At 45.2% G+C, this 19,081-nt stretch overlaps 2 protein-coding genes and 1 long non-coding RNA gene across 8 annotated transcripts in view; 1 reads left to right on the top strand and 2 right to left on the bottom strand.

The window, feature by feature from the left end:
• The window catches only part of HPRT1 (hypoxanthine phosphoribosyltransferase 1), an 11,715-nt gene extending 5,479 nt beyond the window's left edge, over positions 1-6,236 (bottom strand). The window contains exons 1-4 of the mRNA XM_081336784.1: positions 5,828-6,236; positions 2,767-2,873; positions 790-973; positions 81-146 (exon numbers count right to left, since the gene is read on the bottom strand). Of these exons, the coding sequence (XP_081192910.1) occupies positions 81-146; positions 790-973; positions 2,767-2,873; positions 5,828-5,872 (402 nt within the window). The 5' untranslated portion in view covers positions 5,873-6,236. The remainder of the gene's footprint in view (positions 1-80; positions 147-789; positions 974-2,766; positions 2,874-5,827) is intronic.
• LOC308673238 overlaps positions 1-9,808 on the top strand; it is a 27,128-nt gene extending 17,320 nt beyond the window's left edge. Inside the window, exons 2-5 of one of the 3 annotated variants that reach the window (XR_014027601.1) lie at positions 7,162-7,288; positions 7,964-8,201; positions 8,608-8,685; positions 9,647-9,786. This is a non-coding gene — a long non-coding RNA (uncharacterized lncRNA). Of the gene's footprint in view, positions 1-6,615; positions 7,289-7,963; positions 8,202-8,607; positions 8,686-9,646 lie in introns of those variants that run through there. The other 2 variants (XR_014027602.1, XR_014027600.1) reach the window with 2 other exon arrangements.
• PHF6 (PHD finger protein 6) lies at positions 9,191-19,081 on the bottom strand. 4 transcript variants are annotated; one of them, XM_081336781.1, is made up of 11 exons: positions 18,850-19,081; positions 15,700-15,879; positions 15,166-15,267; positions 14,173-14,306; positions 14,012-14,055; positions 13,278-13,438; positions 13,012-13,155; positions 12,428-12,532; positions 11,800-11,933; positions 11,092-11,233; positions 9,191-10,364 (listed from the first exon to the last, which is right to left on the bottom strand). In XM_081336781.1, exons 2-10 carry the CDS (start codon positions 15,835-15,837, stop codon positions 11,092-11,094), a joined length of 1,104 nt encoding a protein of 367 aa, XP_081192907.1. In that variant the 5' UTR covers positions 15,838-15,879; positions 18,850-19,081; the 3' UTR covers positions 9,191-10,364. The 4 variants fall into 4 exon arrangements, with proteins under 4 accessions (XP_081192907.1, XP_081192908.1, XP_081192909.1 ...); XM_081336782.1 differs by having other exon boundaries at positions 9,191-9,570; XM_081336783.1 differs by having other exon boundaries at positions 9,191-11,233; positions 13,278-13,435.

Raw genomic sequence — 19,081 nt, 5'->3', positions numbered from 1 at the left:
TTTCGCTGAGGAACACTGTATACCCCTGTTATCCAGAAGCCTCTGTCTCCATGTTCTGTATGCCTTCTTTTGGGACATACCTTCCCAGTCAAGGTTGATAAGTCATCCCCGCCAATCACTTTTATATCGCCAGTTGACTGATCATTCTAATTTTAGGCAGGAAAAAGGAAAAAAAAGAAGCAAAGCTGTTATTAATACTACAGAAACCTCCAGGAAAGTAAAAAAAAACAAACTACAGCCCCTTTTGAAATGGAAAGTTTTTAAACATGAGCAAGACTGTGGCTTCGTCCCCCTCATAGCAAGAGGAGAAGTCATGTTTTCTTAGCTGTGACTCAAATAAGCCCAGTGATGCATCCTGCAAACATTTTTTTTTCTTGCCTAGCCTTGCAGGCCTAATGCACATGCAGTCCAAGCTAAGCCCCACTGACTGAAATGGGGTTTATGCCCAGCGAAATGTGCACAGACTGCTCACAGAGAGGCACCGTCTTTATCCTTCTGTTGAGATTGTTTCTCACCCCATCCTGAGATGTTACCCCTTGTTGGCTTTGAAGCAAAAAACCAACCGTAGTTCATCCATGACTGGGCGGCCTGTTCGCAGTAAGATTTGAAGGAGTCAGAAGGAGCACAAACTGTTTTCAACTGCAGCCTGTTTTTCCCCCGCTTCGTGTTTTTTGCCACCAAGGGAAGACCTAAGTATTCTATGTGTAGCATTGTAGCCCCCCCCCCCCGGCAATTCTAGCTGGCAATAAGCCAAATTCAAGAAAATGTGTCTCCAACAGACCAACTTACACAGTAACTCTTCAGGCGGATGAAGTCAACGGTCATCGGGATGGACTTGTCGCTGTTCCGATTCAGGGCTTTGATATAGTCCAGTAAATCAGCAAAAAATTTGTAGCCTCCCTTGAGCACACAGAGCGCAACGATGTGGTGGCCCCCCATGCCTTTCATAATTTCCCGGGCCAACCTCTCTGTCCTGCAGAAAGAAAGAAAAACGGAGACTTACTATAAAATAGTCCTCGACTTACGGTCACAATGGATGGAGGCCAAAATTTCTGTTGCTAAGCAAGGCAGTTGTTTAGCGCGTTTTGCCCCATTTAGGACCTTTCTTTCCACAGTTGTTGTGAATCACTGCAGTTGTTATTAAACTTAGAAACACATTTGTTAAGTGAATCCGGCGTCCCCATTTACTTGGCCTGTCTGAATGTCGCAAAAGGGGATCATGTGACCCCGGGACGCTGCAACTGCCATAAACGTGAGTCAGTCGCCAATTTTGATCGTGTGACCGTGGGGACGCTGCAAGCGTGAAAACCAGTCACAAGTCACTCTTTTCACCGTCATGGTTAACTCTGGTCACTGTACAGGGACACTCGGTGTTTGCACCCAGGCAATCCACGAAGGTGGCAAGATTAAACAAACGCAGCTTCTTTACCTTTCATCTGACGGCGAATAGGACTATCAGCCGGTCAGTGACATGCCTGCTTTTCCTCACTTGCCAAGGTTAATCCAATCGTGGTGCTGCCAAACAGCCTTGATCTTCCAGGGAGCTTGTGCCAAAGCAAATCTCAGCCTCCGCAGTTACTGGACAACCCACAAAAGATATCATACAGCGAGCTTTTGGAAAGGAAACTGAATCCAGTTTTGCAACGGCCTGATTACCAAGGCCCAAAAGGGCTGTCTGGCAACTCAGAATCAAAGCAGTGAAATGTTTTCAGGTTGGAGCGCCATGCTTCCAAAATATGGCAGAAAAGCAGACCACTACAGTCAGCTTGCTATGCACGTTACATTAGACACCTCCTTCGTTTACATCCTACATCAGGGGTGTCCAACCTTAAGACTTGTGGACTTCAAACTCCCAGAATTCCCCAGCCGGCCAATGCTGGGAGTTGAAGTCCACAAGTCTTAAAGTGGTCAAGGCTGGACACTCCTGTCCTACATTACGTCTTCCAAATATCTAAGGAAGTCTATTCATTGTTTGATCCCACGTTTTAGTAAAGAGAATATTATTTATGAGAAAAACTGATTAGGCAGTTGCAGCTGCTGTATTACATTGCCCAGATTGCTAGGCATCCGCTTAGTAAGGATAAAAAAAAGATTAATACTGGGGACATTTTTAAATGTATAATGCTTGCCATTTGTGGCGGAGAGGCAGATGAATGGCCTTTTCTTATCACGGATCTGGCAGAAATGTCACAAGCTGTACCTAGCAGGTACTGTGTTTACTTCAGGGGACGGTGTCCTACGTGGGCCATGTCTCCTACGTTGTGTTCCTTGGCTAAATTTATACCCCTTCTGTTTCAGAGGAGTGAATGTTATAACTGTTCATCATGGGAAGCACCTTAAAGCAAGCTTAAACAGCTAGTCCTCAACTTATGACCACAGATGAGTCCAGAATTTCTGTCGTTGAGATGTTTAAGTGAGTTTTGCCTCATTTTACGACCTTGCTTGCCACAACTGTTAACTGAATCCCTGCAGTTGACGAGTCATTAAGTGAATCTGGCTTCCCCCATTGACTTTGCTTGCCAGACGGTCGTGAAAGGGGATCACGTGACTGCACGAGACGGCAACGGTTGCCAAACGTCTGAATGATGATCACATGATCATGGCAATGCTACAACGGTCGTAACTGTGAAAAATAGTCATAAGTCACTTTTTTCAGTGCCACTGTAACTTTGAATGGTCACTAAATGAACTGTTGTAAGTTGGGGACTGCCTGTAGTAGCTTGCAGGGAGCCCGCCTTTCAGAATAGCTCTGCGAGTCAAACAAACCTGTCCATAATGAGTCCGTGAGGAATGTAGACTTTTTCCAAATCATCCGCATAATGTTTGGGGATGCAGAACAAATCCAGGTCGTAACCTTGTTCGTCGTCTCCAATCTAAAGGGGGAAAAAAACAGCCTGAGGTCAGAGGCAATGCAGGACGCGTCTCTGCAGAGACCAGCCACATCAGAAGGCAGAGCTGGGTTTCCTCCCCAACCTGAGGCCATGAACCGGTGGCCTGGGTTTTCAAGCTTGGCATTTTTTGGGGAAAAAAATCTCATTTTTACTTTTCAAAGTGATTTGATTCTTCGAGACAAAGGTGTAGCGAATTTACCGCAGGCGGTCTGGACAATTCAGGTTTTCTTCATTCATGTGAAATGCAAGTATCATTTACGAAAGAAAAAAAATCCTGCTGAGAAAGCATGTGTGTGTGTGTGGGGTGTCAGTAAAGCAACTAGGGGGCTGGGCAGGCCACAATTTTTGACTTCTTAAAAAAAAACGCACGTATGCAAAAGCAGCTTTGTGCACATGGAATTAAAATACAGGCTGGCTAGGCTCACTGGACTAAAGTTTAATAACCAGTTTGACATTCGCCTTCCTCACTGCCACACCTTTCCTCCTTTGCTAAACAAATCAGAAAAGAACATCCAGATATTTTCTGGTCCTGCCACACAAATAAGCTTCAAAATAAGCCATTCCTACTTGCGGCACTGCCAACCCATTTTACTTAACTTGGAACTCAACATCCCGCAGAAAAATACACCAGCTGGACACTGCTCTGTGTTTTCATTATAAGCATACAGTATTTCAGAATGCAGATAACATCTGGTCAACTAAGTCCACGAGGAAAGCTGCATCGCACAAGAGTTAGCATTGCAGCCTGGGACTATAGATGCACCCACATTTTACTGAAAGCAATAAGTGACCTTGCAACGATTCGATCTTTGGGATCCCAGTGTGTGAATATCCTCTGCAAAGAATCCAGACACCTGCAAGGAAGGGCCTATTCAGAACCGTTGAGCAAATTTTAATTATTTTTAACCTATCCAAGCCGTGATTTAGTACCGGACAAAATGCCATGCTAACATATTAAAACCAAAGGTGTTTGGCGGCCATTAAAAGAAACTTTCACTTTTAAACTGAAGCAAGCAACATTCCACTATCATTAGAACTATATTTCAGTTTATGCAAAACATGTGCTGGAAGGGATCTCTGCATCAATGGCGAGGCTTACCCACAGGTTTTTTTTTTACCCAATATTCCGTGTGCTGATATGTTACCTGAGCACCATTATATAACTAGAGAAGGAATTCCTGGTAAGTCAAGATCTCTTGAGAAATGTTCTGCAGATCCAAACAACCAGCTATACTGCCGAAGCAGATCAGTACTTTGTGTACTCCCTGTCAGAACTCTGCTTCTCTTTAATGCATGCACGTCAGGCTCAGGCAGACTGACTAAAAAAGCAGATCTCAACCCAGAAGAGCTTTTGAGGTCAGCTCGAAAAGCAATATAGAAACTACCGTGATTATTAAGCAGCAATATTCCGATCACGCTGGGCTTTTATGAACTCTTACAACATCACATCTGCTTTCATTATTAGTATCGAGGATAGTTCACTGTCTTTTCCACAGCCATGTGCTCTTATCTTCAGCAAAAAGGAGCGTGAAAACAATAAACCAATAAAAAGCAGCTTGGAAATTTACAGAGTCCTCCTGACGGTGCTCTGATAGGACAGACCTTGAGAGATTTACCCCAGGTTCAAAGCTCTACGTTACTCTACAGATTTAACAGAAAGGAAAATCGAATATATCGCATAGGTGCATCATCTCTGTTTTTCTTTCATCTTAAAAGCAGAGAGTCTGGTCTTCTGCTAACCATTAACCTATGTGCTAGGGCACAAAAGACGCAGGGTTACTTTAAAAAGCCTCCACTTTGTAGCTGATATTTTTCTCTCCTTATCAAGTCTGTTGGAACAGCACAATACTTCCTGTAAGAGTGCCGCCCCTCCCCAGTTAAAAAAGAATAAAATCAAAAGAGAATTTCAGACAAAAAGAGAAAGCGCCTTGAGGTCCAAGATCTACTGTATTTTCAAACAGGGCTGAAGATTTTGGACCTTTGGCTTCCTCACACAAGCCCAAATCTTTTTTCCCTGAAGGATGAAACGGCTTTAGTCAAAGCTGATACAGACATGTTCTCCAAGCCTGGAGCAGGAAGTTACTCATCTCAGCACGTGTGCTGCTTGCTGGTGGTGCCCAGGCCCCTTTGCTAGGGAGGATCCAATCCAACAGGCTGGGCAGGCACCCGCCAAGCAGCTTCCCAGGATCCCAGGGAAGCGGAACCTTTTGGGATCTTTTGTGCAGGGACCCCTTTTTTAAGCATAGTCCGTTAAGGTTGCCAGGCATGCAAACTTTTCAACTTCCGTCCCGAATTGCTCTGGGACAGGCGGGACCCTGCTTGGCATCTGGGTGGCACCACAAACACACACACACACACACAGGCAACTCTCCGGCTGAGGCCTTTAAAAGGACACACCGACGGGGTGTGTGTGTGTGTGTGATTATAAACACTTCTCCCGCTGCTGGGCGGCTCAGCAGCCTCTCCCCCCAAATGGCTCCCCGGGGTGGGCTCTCCCGCCCTCCGCGGCCGGCTGCCGGTTCGTGCAGCGGGCAAGGGAGGCCGAGCGGACCCCTCCCGGGTGCCCGGGGTCGGACAGGCCTGAAGACCCCCCTCCCTTGGCGGGGCTCCCCCAGGGCCTCCCCCCGCCCGCTGGAAGGGCCTGCCGGGGCACAGCGGGCACCGTGCAGGCCGCCCAAAGATGCCCCCTTCCTGCCGGCCACCCCCCCCGGCCAAGAGGGGGAGGGGCCGGAGCAGCCACGAACGGAGGCCCGCAGGACTCCCTGCACCGAGGGGATCTGGAGGCGCTCCGGACGTGCCCAGAGACCCTTCGCCCGGCAAGAGGCCGCCCCGGGCGTGGACGGCGCTTCCTCCCCCAACCGGTAAACAGCGCCCCCCCCTCCGCGCGCCCTGTTGCCAGGCAACGCCACCAGGGCGCCCCCCCCCGCGGCCCTCACCACGATGCAACGGTCGCCGCCGCCGCCGCCGCTGTTTCCGGCCATGGCGGCGGGAAGGCGGCCACCGCGCTGCTCCTGCCGCCGCCGCCGCCCCGCAAGCGGCCGCCGGTGCTGCTGCCGCTGCTGCTCCTGGCGGGAGGCGGGGAAAGGGCGCGCGCCGGGCCAGGCCACGCCCCGCCCCGCGTGCGCGAGCAGGAGGAGGGGGGGAACGGCGGGCGCTTCCCCCGCCCCCCCCGACACAAACCCACTCGCAGCCGGTAAGGCGCGCGACCGGGTGCTTCTAAATGATAAGTAAAATAAGGCCGGCTCTCTCCTTAAACCTGGTTACCTCAGCTGATCAGGGTTTGGGGAGGGCCCCTTCCCCCCCCCAAATGTGGCTTCAGAAGGAGAAGAGCGGAGTAGAGGCAGGCCAATTTCTTTCCTTCTGCCCCGCGCTTCGGAAGGCTCGGCGCGCTTTCTGGGTTGTTGCTGTTTTAAATTTGATTTTACTGTGCCGCTTCAAGGGAGGGAGTTTTACTATTTAAATCAATCCGCCGCGGTAAGCCTCCCTTCGCCTGGCCCTGTGCTCCAGAAGCCTGTCCTTCCCAGCCTCCGAGCCCAGGAATTGAGTTTTTCTTCTTAGCCCCCCCCCGCCCCCTTCTCCCGAAATAAAATGTCCTGATTCTCAAACTCAAAACCTGGGCTGGAAATTTGGAGGGCTCGTTCAATAATAGGCATCTGGAGAGCACCTACATTGGGAAAATGTGTCTGGATGGAGGTTTGTTTTTATTTGTATCCCTTACGAATAACTCGAGGCAATGAACACATCTAAACACGCTTTCCTCTGTTTTCCCCACAAAGACCCTACGAGGTGGGGTGAGAGAGCGGGACCGGCCTAAGATCACCCGCCTAGCTTTCGTGGCTAAGGCAGGACTTGAACTCTCAGCCTCCTGCTTTCTAGCCTGGTGCCTTAGCCAACAGACCAGCCTGACTAGGTTTGCTATGTCTTCCCCCTTGCCAGTCTGAGGGTCCAGACTGGGAAACCGTGCAGGAAGATCTCAGAGCTGTTAAGAACTAAAAATCTCTTTCCTCTGGATATTAATGTGTTCCAAGCAAGGTAGACTAGAGGTCTAGGGAAGAGAGACATTTCCTATAAAACTGGTGGGCAGAAAGGTGCAAGCACAAGAAATCCTTCCAAAGTTGGGCTTTCTTAAAATCCTGGTGCTGCTCTTCTGAATGGCAGATGCCTGAGAATACCAAGTACCATTTTTAATTAAATAAAAATGTGTTAAATTGCCCTTCTTTATAAGACATTTGACCTCTTGCTTATACCGCCTTTTGCTTTATTCTTGCAGAAACCGTTGGCACCAGTTGGGCGTGTTGCTATGGTTCTCCTGGCATGTGCTAATTTGCACCCACTTGGGAGAACACCTGTAGACTGCAAAGCCCATTGATCCGAGGACTCTGTCCTTTGTTCAGCAGGTAAGACAAGAAGGGCGTGTTAAATATTATCAGTGTTTCTGGTTCCAGGTTCCATTGGGTGCGCTGGTAATTCAAGGCCATTAGTAAACAGGAGGATGAATCCTACCATCCTTCCAAGTTTAATTTGCAGTGTTTGCTTGCCTTGGGATTGCTAAACAAATGAAGGCAGGTTCTAGCCAAGCAAACCTCTGCCTCTTTGCAGCCGTACATGGAGGAACATGTGTTATATTTACCCAAAGTTCTCTTTCAGATGCCTCTATTAAAACAAAGTAAGACATGGTGATATCCTTTTCAAATTACTCATTGATACTTACATTATTGTTACCAGATGTGCTGGATCATTACTTTATTTCCTAATATATTTTGGCAACTACAACATTTTAGAACTTTTAAGTTGCTGTTATCTATGCTCTAGGTTTTATCCTCATTATCTGCTGTCTCTTTCTTGTGTACTGCATATAGAATTTTGTTTTGGGGGAGATCTGAATTAGATAAATTTTAGACAGTAACCTTTTTAGAAGCAGGGACAACTCTTTTATCCACTTCTAAGGAATACACACACATTGATAGCACTATATAAATGAATATTTGCAATAATACTATTGAAGACTTGGTGGGAAATAAGAGCAAAGTCTGTGGAATGTGTACAATAGACTATGTTCCGTTCTTCTATAGGGCTCTTTTATTCTAGAAGCAAAAATGCTGTTTGGGAGAAGCTCTGTTCCAACAGTTACTGTGACCCCAGTCCAGGAAAGTATAAAAGCAGATTTACATCTGCAGCAGGACTTGATGAGGACAACATGGCCAAATACACAACATGCTTTCTAAAGGTGCCTGTAGAAAATTCCTTGCAAGCAAAAACAGAAACAAGCAACAGACTGAAACGGGACCTCACTTCTCAGTCCAGCAGAATGTACTTAGAAATTTTTATATATGGCTGCAAATGATCAATATTTTGATTTTCATTGCATCTTTTCCTCTTTAAGTTATGTATGTAGGAGTGTTCCCTCACTGCACCCTCAGCAATGATTTGCTAGCAGTGAATTGGAAGGGAAACAGTGTTCTCTATGGCCTTAAAAGCAGACTCTACCAAACACAGCGTCTGCATGTAACCGATTTGGTCAGTCCCAGACACCAAATGGCTATTGAGCAGACTCATAAGAGGACCCTTATAACTGTTAGGGTGGGTTGTGCCCTTCATTCTGGCAACTTTGGTCTACTCAGAAGGACACAAAAAGCAGAATTACACCTTTTATTGGGAAAGACTGTTTTTGTTTTAAAGGCAAAATATCCGTAATGAAATTCTAATATTATTTCAGGCAAATAATGGAATCTGATCATTTCAACACTCTGCCCTTTTATGAACTTTGCAATGTGGAAAACTACTGCAGATTGAAGTAAGACTGGAAACAGAATTTCCCATTGAAATGGCATGTGCAACATCATCCTATTTTTAACTAAGTCCACAAGGCAGTTTCCATAGCTGTCAGCTTTTCTCATGAACATCAGAATTAAACAGGAAGTTACAATGAACATTTGTGGCCTTAACATCCAGAAGAGCAAGAAGGGTCTACCATCTAGTCCCAATTAAATAAAGGGAATGGAAATGGGAACTCACTGTGGCTTTTTAAGTATGTTTATCAAAGAACAAAGAATAGATGTCTGGGAAATCAATAATCTTTAGAGAGATCAGGTATTCATTCTCCATGTACAATTTCAGCACATTACTTTTATTAGTCTAACTTAAAACTCAGAAAAATGTGCAAGCTTTCTGGATCATTTCCCCAAAATTAACCCCAGCCAACATACTTTGTTAAATTTTTGATATACCGTAGTTACAGGACATTTAAAGAACACAACGCAACCCATTCTTTTGAAAAACTGCACAGCCTGCTAAAAAAATCTATTTCAGTACAAGTGGCGCCTTTAATTTTGAAAGTTACATTACAAAATAAAAAAATTGGTCAATGGAATAAGAGCAATTAACAGATTTATTTTTATACACAACTTTCCTACTAAACTGCATTCTTCCAGGAAGTTTTCAAACCCAAATGGATTGATTTCCTACTTGAAAGCCTTAGAGGTTCTTGTACACAATAGTGAGTCCCTCAAGACAATGAAATGCATTTTTTAAAAAAAAGCAGACAAAAGATTAAAAATAAAAAATAAACAAGACTTCATAAACAAAGATATCACAGAAAGTTTTTTTGCAGTGTCAACTGCTAGTGGATGTTCTCAGTTTTTCATCCAACTGTCAGCCTGTTCCAATCTGCTGCCTTAATCTGACATTTGAGAGATAAGAAAAATATCTGAAGAGTAAAATTGGCAGTTTACTAACTAGTTTAACTTTGTTTTTAGAATAGGTTCAACCAAAACACCTGAAGTAATTACAAGAAATACCAGGATTCTATGACGTCAAAACTGGGATGTTAAGACTTAACATAATTTCAGCCATCCTTGCAGGTTAACAGCACTCACTGATCTGCCAGGAAACTTTGATGAAATATCAAAACATTCTCATATAGTGGTCACAAGACACAAAATAAATACTGACCTCTTACCTCAAAAACAAAAACAAAAAGACAAGACTCGATGTCTTATTTTCATTCTTCTTACAGCATACAGGATCTGTGTGTGTGTGTGTGTGTGTGTGTGTGTGTGTGTGTGTGTGTGTATTTGGGCAAAACTTGTGTTCTACACAGCACAGAGCACTTGAGGTATGATGTCCAATAGAGGGGATTAAATTCCAAACTGAGCATTAAGCAGTAACTTGGAAATCTAAGAGAAATGGGCCAGCATTGAACACTCCCAGAAGACAACACCTTGTTTTCAGTTATTCCAGCCACAAGGTTCAAATAAAAAGAGAGGGGAAGGGAAGAATGAACCACAGCCTTTTGGCATGACTCTCAAATCTCACAGCTTACAGTCCGCAGTGGCCGGAGCAATCTCCGGGCAGTAGAGTCCTCCCAACAGAGCTACGCCAAAGACTCAATGGCAGGCGTCTGGAACTGAGAATCGTTTTTTGTACATTGGCCATTTTGCAAAAGGGATCAGTTCATTGCCTTCTGGTTTGCTTCTGTAATTTGCATGGGAAGAAAAATGTAAAATGCACACATTCTGCAGCCGTGCTATCAAAACAGGTACATCCAAGTTGTAAGTAAAAACTTCTGACAGTCGCTGTGTTCACAAAGCCACTGAACGTTTTCCAAATCAGAAACTTAATTCCAGGTCCAGGAACAGAATTTACTATTTCAACATCTGCCACAGCATTGACCTTGTACAATTTATCGCGTTTCTCTGTGTGTGTTTCTCCAGGCACTGCAAATTACCTACATAATATTGACAAGTGAAACAACTTCTGCTGAAGGCTCATACACGTGAACGTTTCTGGCAGTTCAAGGACATTTCTAACAGGCAGTAGAAAAAAAAGTTACTAAGCATTAAAAAAGATTAGTAGTTATGGATGTCTTATTCATTCCCAGTTTAACTCAGTCACTTGAAGCCTATTTAATAGATGATGATGCAAATGTAAATTTTAAAATAGTCAAGAATAAAAACATGTTACCAATCGAACATAACAGCAATATTTATTGACCGATGAGTGGAGTCTTCTTTAGAGTTAGATGAATTTGAGAAATCTCCCCAGTTTTTGTGCCATGGGGCTCCAGTTTTTTTTAAAAAAAAAATAAACAAAAACCACTTATTGGCATATGCTCAGCTTAAAATGTCTTACCACTAACAACAACTACATCAATTGTACAGTGGTATCTCAGGAGGAGGACTGGCAAGTGTCAACTTCATACCTAATTTCCATTGAGCTGCTGCTGCTGCTGCTGCTGTGGAATTGCACTGTGATCAGCTACGGACTTTGCACGGCTTTTACTTTCTCGCTCCTCATCCTCTTCATCTCGTTCATCATTTCCACTATGGTTTTTACAATAAAGCCTGGAGAAAATGTGAAAAGGAAAAAGGATCCATTAGGGCAGCTTAACCAGGAGGCTGATCTGGCAACCTGTCATCTCAGCCAAAGCACTCCCTGGCCTGGTTCACGCACCAGCCCGCTACATAATCTGGGTTGGCACATCCAATCATCTTTATTCAACTTCACCTTCGGTGAGGCATCTGCTCTACACAAACACCAGTTCTCATCATCAACTACCTGGGAACGGTTCAGTAAACAGCTCGAAAGGAGGAAACATTGACTTTATTGCATTAAAAGCCACAAACTGAACCTAGTGTCACAAAAATGCATCACATCTCCAAGAAACATGCTGTCTCGTGTCCTCTGTCAATCCAAGAGCAGCCCATGATTCTTAATCTAAACAAATGTAAGACCATCTCCAGCAAGCAAGCTTTCCTGGCCTTAACCTGAATATACGTCCTGATTTCAAACTCCTTCAGCCAATTCAGTGCACCATTAGTTTTTACCAATGTCCTAGGTTTACAGGTTTTTTTTAGAAGGAATAATGTAGCTACATTCAATCACGTGGACAGGGGTGCAACTCACTTACTTGTAAATGCCCCGTGACATGTTTTCAATGTATTTTGCTTTGTCCTGCACTCCACAATGGTAATGGTAAGTCTTGATACAAGCTTTAATTTCACATCCAATCGTAGCGCCAGACTGACTACAGAGGGTACATTTCTGTCATGGAGAGAGAAATGAAAGGAGGATGAGGAGGTGAAATAAGGCTGGGCTGGCAAGCCAGCAACATATTCAGTTTCCTTCTTGGAAAGCTTACAATTCGAATAAAATTTTCTGATAAGAGTTGAGCAGCTATTTTCCCTCATGACTGAAATGCAAACAGTACGGGATGCAGGGTGTCCAGTCTAGAGATCTTGTGGGAAAGGACAGAACAAGCACGTTTGCGTGGAGTTCCTTCTGGCAGGAGAGGCTGCTGATTGAAGAGTTCTAAAAGCGGAGATGGGCAGTCACAGCAAGGGAGCTCCAGCGGTCTTTCCTTCAAGCTGGAGGTTATAGGCCAGCACAGGAATAACAGCAAGATTAACATTTCTGCCCAACCGCCACTCTGGTCACCAAGAGAAAAAAGGGAAAAGGGACTCCTAGATGCATCCCTCAGATCACTGCATGAGACCAAACAGAGGTGGAAAATCGAGTTTCACACTGAAAGGACATACCATTCTCTTTCCACGTTTGATTTCTTGAAGTACAGTTTTAATATCAAAATCACCAAACTCTGCCCGGGAAGTTGTCGTCAGTTGCACAGTACCGGAAGAGAACAGCTGGGAAGGAGAAGAGACAGAAGGCTTCAGAAGCGGAGCTGGAGCTTGGCCGAGACAAAAACCAGGGGCAACTCTCAGTCCAGAAGGCTTGACTGGGGAAAGGGATCCAGAGGGGAAGCCTGCCAGGAAGCCGAGATTCAGAGGCAAGAAACCAGACGCTACGCAAGACTGGAGGACCTCCCAATCCTCTTGGCCCGGCGGTCAGACGCTGAAGGCCACGCGTCCAAAAACTCTGCTGGCTACCGGATCAGACAAGCAGCCTGCATTTACACACAACACTAAGCCATATTTTAAAACCACATTTTTGACAAATTGGAATCATAATGTTCTAACTCAAAGTTAGTGTAATAATGACAGCAAGGAGAAACTCCTGGCTGAGGAACTCCGGGAGTTGAAGTCCACGGGTCTTAAAGTGCCCAGGTTTGATTTAGGACTACCCAGTGAACCAGAAAAAGGGAAGACAACGTTCCGTTTCTCACCATGCACTTGTAATGTGCTGCTGCCTTTTTGGCATTGAATATATGAAGCTTCCCTCTAGCTTCATTTTCTTCTTCACCTGCATGACAGAATCCACATTTAGGTTTTGTATCATTGGGGCTGCTTCTGTAGGGTGATCTGTCTCTCTGAAAGAAAAATACTTTTCTAAAATAATATGCCAGAAAAACAAATACAGTTTCCAGAGAAGGCAACTGAGAGAGAAAGCCTGGTACTTCTTTGAGGGGATTTTAACACACAAATTCCTTACATAAGAACTGCTTTCTACGTCATCTGTGCCGTGCGAAGAGGTTGAGCGAGCATCTTCTGGCTGCCCTTTAAGGCTCGTCTTTCTGGGCCTTCCTTTGCGACCCCTCTTTTTTGGAGGAGACGGATCCAGCTCATGATCATTTAGACCTTCTTCTAAATCTGCTGGGGGGGGGGGGAAGGTACAAAGACAAGCAACTTGAAAAGTTTGACTTGTGATCCAATTCTGTGGACACTAGAAATTCTGGGGGAAAAGCAGCCCCATCTCAAAACAGCAGCTCCGCTTCACCATTAAAAAGACGAAAGGCTCCTCGGAAGAAGGTTACAATTATCAAGGAAAAAGTTTTATTATAATCCATCCTGATTTAGAGAGAGGGCTATTAATGCCAATATCCCTCTCTCTACTCACTTCATACTTTGCATCTGAGCCAAAGATTAGAAATTGTTAAAGTAACCCAAATTAATCTTTCATCTCTCAACATTCCTTGCAAGCACTCTTCCACAACCCATTCCTCTTAAAATGGGTTGACTACAGTTCCCATCCCTCCCAATCCGTTCAGTTGGAACCGTAGCTGAGTATACCTGAAGAGCATAAGGTTTGCGGAAGAACACTCTGGAAAGGAATTTTAAACTGATACAAAGAAATGCTTGTTTTCAGAACTACTCTTAACACTTTTCACGGAGAGAAAAAAAACCTGAGCATTTGATCCACAGAGATGAGAAACATCACAAACCTACCTTCAGAATTGTGTGGTACTTTCTTGTGTTTTCGACATAATATCCTAGGAACAGAACACAAGAGAAAACCAGGTTATTTAACTATTCTGGGGCTTTAGCTAAGATGGCTACCATTAAACAAAAAAGTGCTGGATCCCTTCAATTTAATGAGACATACTCACATATATATGCCTTGCGAAGGTTTCTCTCGGATTTGTGCTTGGTCATGCAACGCACAATAATAGTGATACGTCTTGTGGCAGGTTTTTACATCACAGCCAATGGTTGCCCCTGGACAATGGCATAGGGAGCACTTCTGAAAGCAAAAGGAAGACTGCTGCATTAGGGCTTCTGCTCTTACTGTCGAGACAGGGTGAGATAACCTGGCCTGCCCTTTATTGCTATTTTAAAATGTGAACAGGGCAAGACTCCAGTCACAGCCTCCAATGAAGAGCGGAAGGGAATCCTCAGAAGCTAGGCTACATTCCACAGATGACCTTCTACCTAGGAGTTGGAAGATAACCACACACAACGTGTGGCACAATTTAACCTTCTGGGAACTAGCTGGCCAAGGACCACAACCAAGGATTTCTAAGCTTCTTCCATCTCGGATCAATCTTGAACAGGCCAGTAACCCAAATCACTGTCTCCAATTCTCAAAGTCACTTCCGCTGAGATGAAGATAATAGCTCTCCACTTCACTAGAGTTAGCAGTGATGCTGCCATTGATTTTGAGAGAGCCAAAATTGTACTGTACTTATTAGAAGAGACTGCAGGTTCCAAAATAAAGCAAATGATCTCTTTCTAAAGGTTTGAATTCTTTTGACAGGACAAAGGACAACTTTTGCATCAAGTCCCACATTTGATCGCTGGCATCTCTGCTCAGAGGAATCTCAACTTCCAGCCCAGTCTTAAAAAGTCACTGCTACTCAGGGTTCCTACCCAGCAAGACTACACAGCTTCACGTGTTCAAAGTCACCAGGCATTTCCATCTGCAGTGTCTCCACATGCGAGTATATATTAAAAATTCTGCAGATATGACTACTGCAAGATTAGTCCACTGTTTGTTTAATCCAACAGTGATTTGAATGGCCATATTATATTAGTGGCAATGGGGAGATTTAACTAGAGTCTGCTGATAACATTCCATGTTTAAATTCTATTACTAAACTTACCAGTTTTGTGCCTCTTTTTATTTCTTTCTGTACATCTTCAATGGAAAAACCTCCAAGACTCTCATTATCGGTGTGTGAAGACACCAGAGCAGATGAGAAAAGCTAAACATACAGAAAAAAATTACTCAGCACTGTGTTATGCTCCTGTACATTGGAATATATTTAATCCAACGTAGGTGATCCTAGCACAGGAAAATCTTTGTCACTGTCACAGCAGCAGTACAAAGCTGGTTTCCTGCAACAGACTAGCAAGAGCAACTCTCTGAAATTATGTCCGTCTCTCAAGCTTCAATGTAAAGGACACAATGTGCAATCTTGTCCTAGGCTGATGTTCATTCAAGAACCAGCCATAACAGCTTGACAGAAATGAAAGCCACATTAACACCAGGTAAGCTACATCACAGTGAAGAAAGGCACATGCTAAAAGTAATCACGGAGGCCTCTGGGAAAAGAAAGAGGCCACCTCTTTCCTCCCTCCCTCCCCTGCAACCACCTGTCCTGGATCCCCTCCAGAACCACACTCCTGGGACTTACCATACATTTATGATGGGCTGCCACCTTCTGGTTTTCAGAGAGCAACAGCTGCCCACATTCGTCTTCTTTGTTGGACCGGCAGAAGCCACACTTGCGCTGCCTCCTGGGGCCCTTCTTCTGTCCAATGGTACCCGACATGTTTTTTTTTAAATGGCTTGAAGTATACGGGTTCAATCCTGCCTAAAAGTTAGAAAAACCAATCAATAAAAATGATACTTTTATTTACCAGAGAGGCTCCTCAGTATTCCTCATCAAAGCTAGCTTCATCATTAAGCACCCAAAAGTAAATAGGGAAAGCTAGAGTGTCACTCCTGTAACAGGCCTGCATGCTTCCAAGTGTCATTCTACAAGGAAGAAAAAACTGTGACTCAGTGAAAAACAATAATTCTCCAAAGAGAACCTGCAAAGATTACTGCAGCGCAGGAGAGGAAATGTCACGATCCTTTGGGCTCTAGGAACAAAGCTGCCCAGCCTTTATTCTAAAGTTCTCTTTTAGGATTTTCTGGAAGTGCCCATTGTATATGCATTCTAGAAAACAGGAATCTAAAAATGAATGTACTGTATATATAAATACACACACACACACACACTGTATAATCTTTGCATTTGTTCTAAGATAGAGCCTTAAGTAATCAATTTATATACAAGAGAAAACTGACTTGATGCCATGTTACAAACATATTTAAAGGAATAAAAATTGGTGGAACATTTGTCCTCCAAACAGGAAGAAAAACAAAGCAAAATCATTTCATATCACAATGTCCCAACAATAAGTATCAGATTTAGGCTCCAGACACATCTGGGGCTACAAACTGCTGTTGGCTTCATTCAGTTTTCTGGGAGGCCCTCACCCTCATCTTAAATCCCAATTAATGAAAGAAGTCCCATGGAGCATATAATTCCATGCCATCAAAGAGCATTAGGTCGAAGAGGCCAGGCCCTGGCTCTTGTCTTGGTATCCAATCTAAGACTGTTGTAAGATCACAGCTTGCTCAGAATTGTGAACAGCATCTATTTGCCATTTAATAATTTCTGGAAATTGGTTAGAAAAATGACTTAACAATACTTGTAATATCACATACTTGAAAACCCATATTGTCCAGCTTCCTGAGAATGTGCAGAATGTTCTATTTTTCCACCAGGAAAAAACCTCAGCATATAGTATTAGCATTACTTTTCTTACAGTAAAAATTCTAGCTTCACCTGCTATTCTGGAATAAGAGTACTCGTTTTGTCTTGAATATTGTTTTTAAAATAATTCTACATAGCCTTAATTTATCGGCACCAGGTTCTCTATGTTCTTTCCCAAAACTATTTTGTGAATGATTTCCGAAGAGGTCCAGAGAGGAGAACTTTGAATACATTCTAACAAAAAATAATAATCCAGATATGCATTTGTGGGTTTGGTACTGAAAGCTCCTTTGACAAGTTCGGAGCTAACAATGGTTTAATGTTTTTTTTAAAAAAAGCTGAGCAATGTTTTCCTCGCTGTGGCAACACACTGTGAGATGCATATTAATATGACATGAATTCCAGAAATATGTCACACACAAGCTCAAGCCTTACCTTCTCACTCAGAACCCCCAACTAAAGACAGGCTAGACTGGGTCCTTCAGTATGGCCACTGAGGACATCCTTATGACTTAAGCTGTCTAGGGAAGCAAGACTCTCTTTGGTGTAAGAGGCTTTCTCATAAGAAGGCAAGTTTGGTTCCTTGCCCCCAAAATATCTGTTGCATCCTTTGCTTTTCTAGTAGCCTCCACAGCTTTCCTCAATGGATGGTTCCAAAAGCAAGGGAGGGAGAGAATGGTCCTAAAAAGAAAGTTCCACAGCAGCAGGCTTTATTCGGCCCTGAGGAGGGACAGCAGCAGTGATGTCACCTAAGCTGAGGGTAAGGAGGGAAATTCAAGAGCTTGTCCACATGCTTGCTACTTTTAAGCTGCTAGTCAAGCCCCAGCATGTCCCTTTTCTAAAAGATTCATGCTTCATAGATCTCAAGAAGACCAAGTACCTAGAGGAAATCCAAGGTATTTGGTTATAGGCAAAGTTTAAAACATGGTTTTCTTGGATTTGTAACCACATTTGTGACTGTGGAACTTTTGCCACAATAAATACTGTACCAACCAGCATTTCAGAAATATAGAACTAAAAATATTTTTTCAGACTGTAAACACTGTAAAATGTTTCTGAAAACGCTGATATCTGTTCTTCTATATGGCTACTTTTGTCATCCCACCCTTAATATCTTTCAGGGTCTCTTGATTATTCCAGTCCTGGACCCTTCGCTGCAGTTAGAAGTTAGAAAAGACAGATGCCAATGACATCATCTTAGCCCTGAAGACATGCGGAATACAAGTAATGACAAAGCCAATTCTTCCCCCCCCCCAAAATGTGACCTTGGACATATAGGTTAACTCTGTGAAAAGCCATTAAGTGCACACTTTCACTGCTCAGGAGGGAGCAGTGCCAGAAACCCAGTGAACTGAGCGGGGCCAGAGGCTGAAGCCCCCAAGAAGCAAAGCCAGAGCTCCCCCTTAGATCCGCCATAGGGAGACCTTGCACAGCTGCAGGGTTGCCCAAAGTGCCTGGGATGTCAGCTGCGGAGCTGGCACTCCGGCATCCCCCCCCCCCCGTTGAGAGCATCCAGGATTCTGTCCCCACAGCCTCCTCCTGCAGAGGAGCCCCCAGGGAGGACAGCTAACCGGTGGAACAGCTTGTCACCAGAAACCGCGGAGGTTTCTGTCTGAAATGGTATAGGGACTCCTGCTCGAGAAGGGGGCTGGACTAGAAGACCTCCAAGGTCCCTTCCAGCTCTGTTCTCTCCTGAGCCCACCTCAGGCGGGCGGGTCCCTTCCCCCCAGCTTGGCTTGGAAGCGCCCCCCCCCGACCCATCAGCCGCCTCCTCTTTGAGGGAGGGGGAAAGGGGGCGGGGGCGGCAGGGCCCCCCCGTCTTCCGGGGACCCACCAGCCAGCGGGACCTCCTTGGCAGGGCCGCGCCCGGCTCCTCTCCCTCCGGGGCCGGGCAGCGCTGAAGCTCCCCGGAAGCGGCGGCCCTTCCCGCTCGGACCCCTGCCCCCCGGGGAAAGGGGTGGGGGAGGAGGATGGTTTCCATAGCAACCGGCCGGGCCGGCGTCAGGGCGCGGGACTCACCGGGCGGCTCAGCCGACGAGGCAGAGGGAAGCCGGGGGCTCGGGGAAAGCGCCGATCAGAGCCGAACCGGGACCGCCGCCGCCGCCGCCCGCCCGCTCCCTTTCATTCGGAGGGGCAGCAGGAGAGGCGACGCTGCGCCGCGGAGCCTGACGCCAGCACGCAAGGGACGTACGGCGCGCCGCTAGCGAGCGAGCGTCCGCCGCGCTACCGGCGTCCTACGTCACCCCTTTCC

Source organism: Vipera berus, assembly GCF_964194415.1.
Source record: "Vipera berus genome assembly, chromosome: 11".
Classification (NCBI taxonomy): domain Eukaryota; kingdom Metazoa; phylum Chordata; class Lepidosauria; order Squamata; family Viperidae; genus Vipera; species Vipera berus.
The sequence above is the reverse complement of the archived record's forward strand: the minus strand, read 5'-3'. Positions and strand labels throughout refer to the sequence as shown.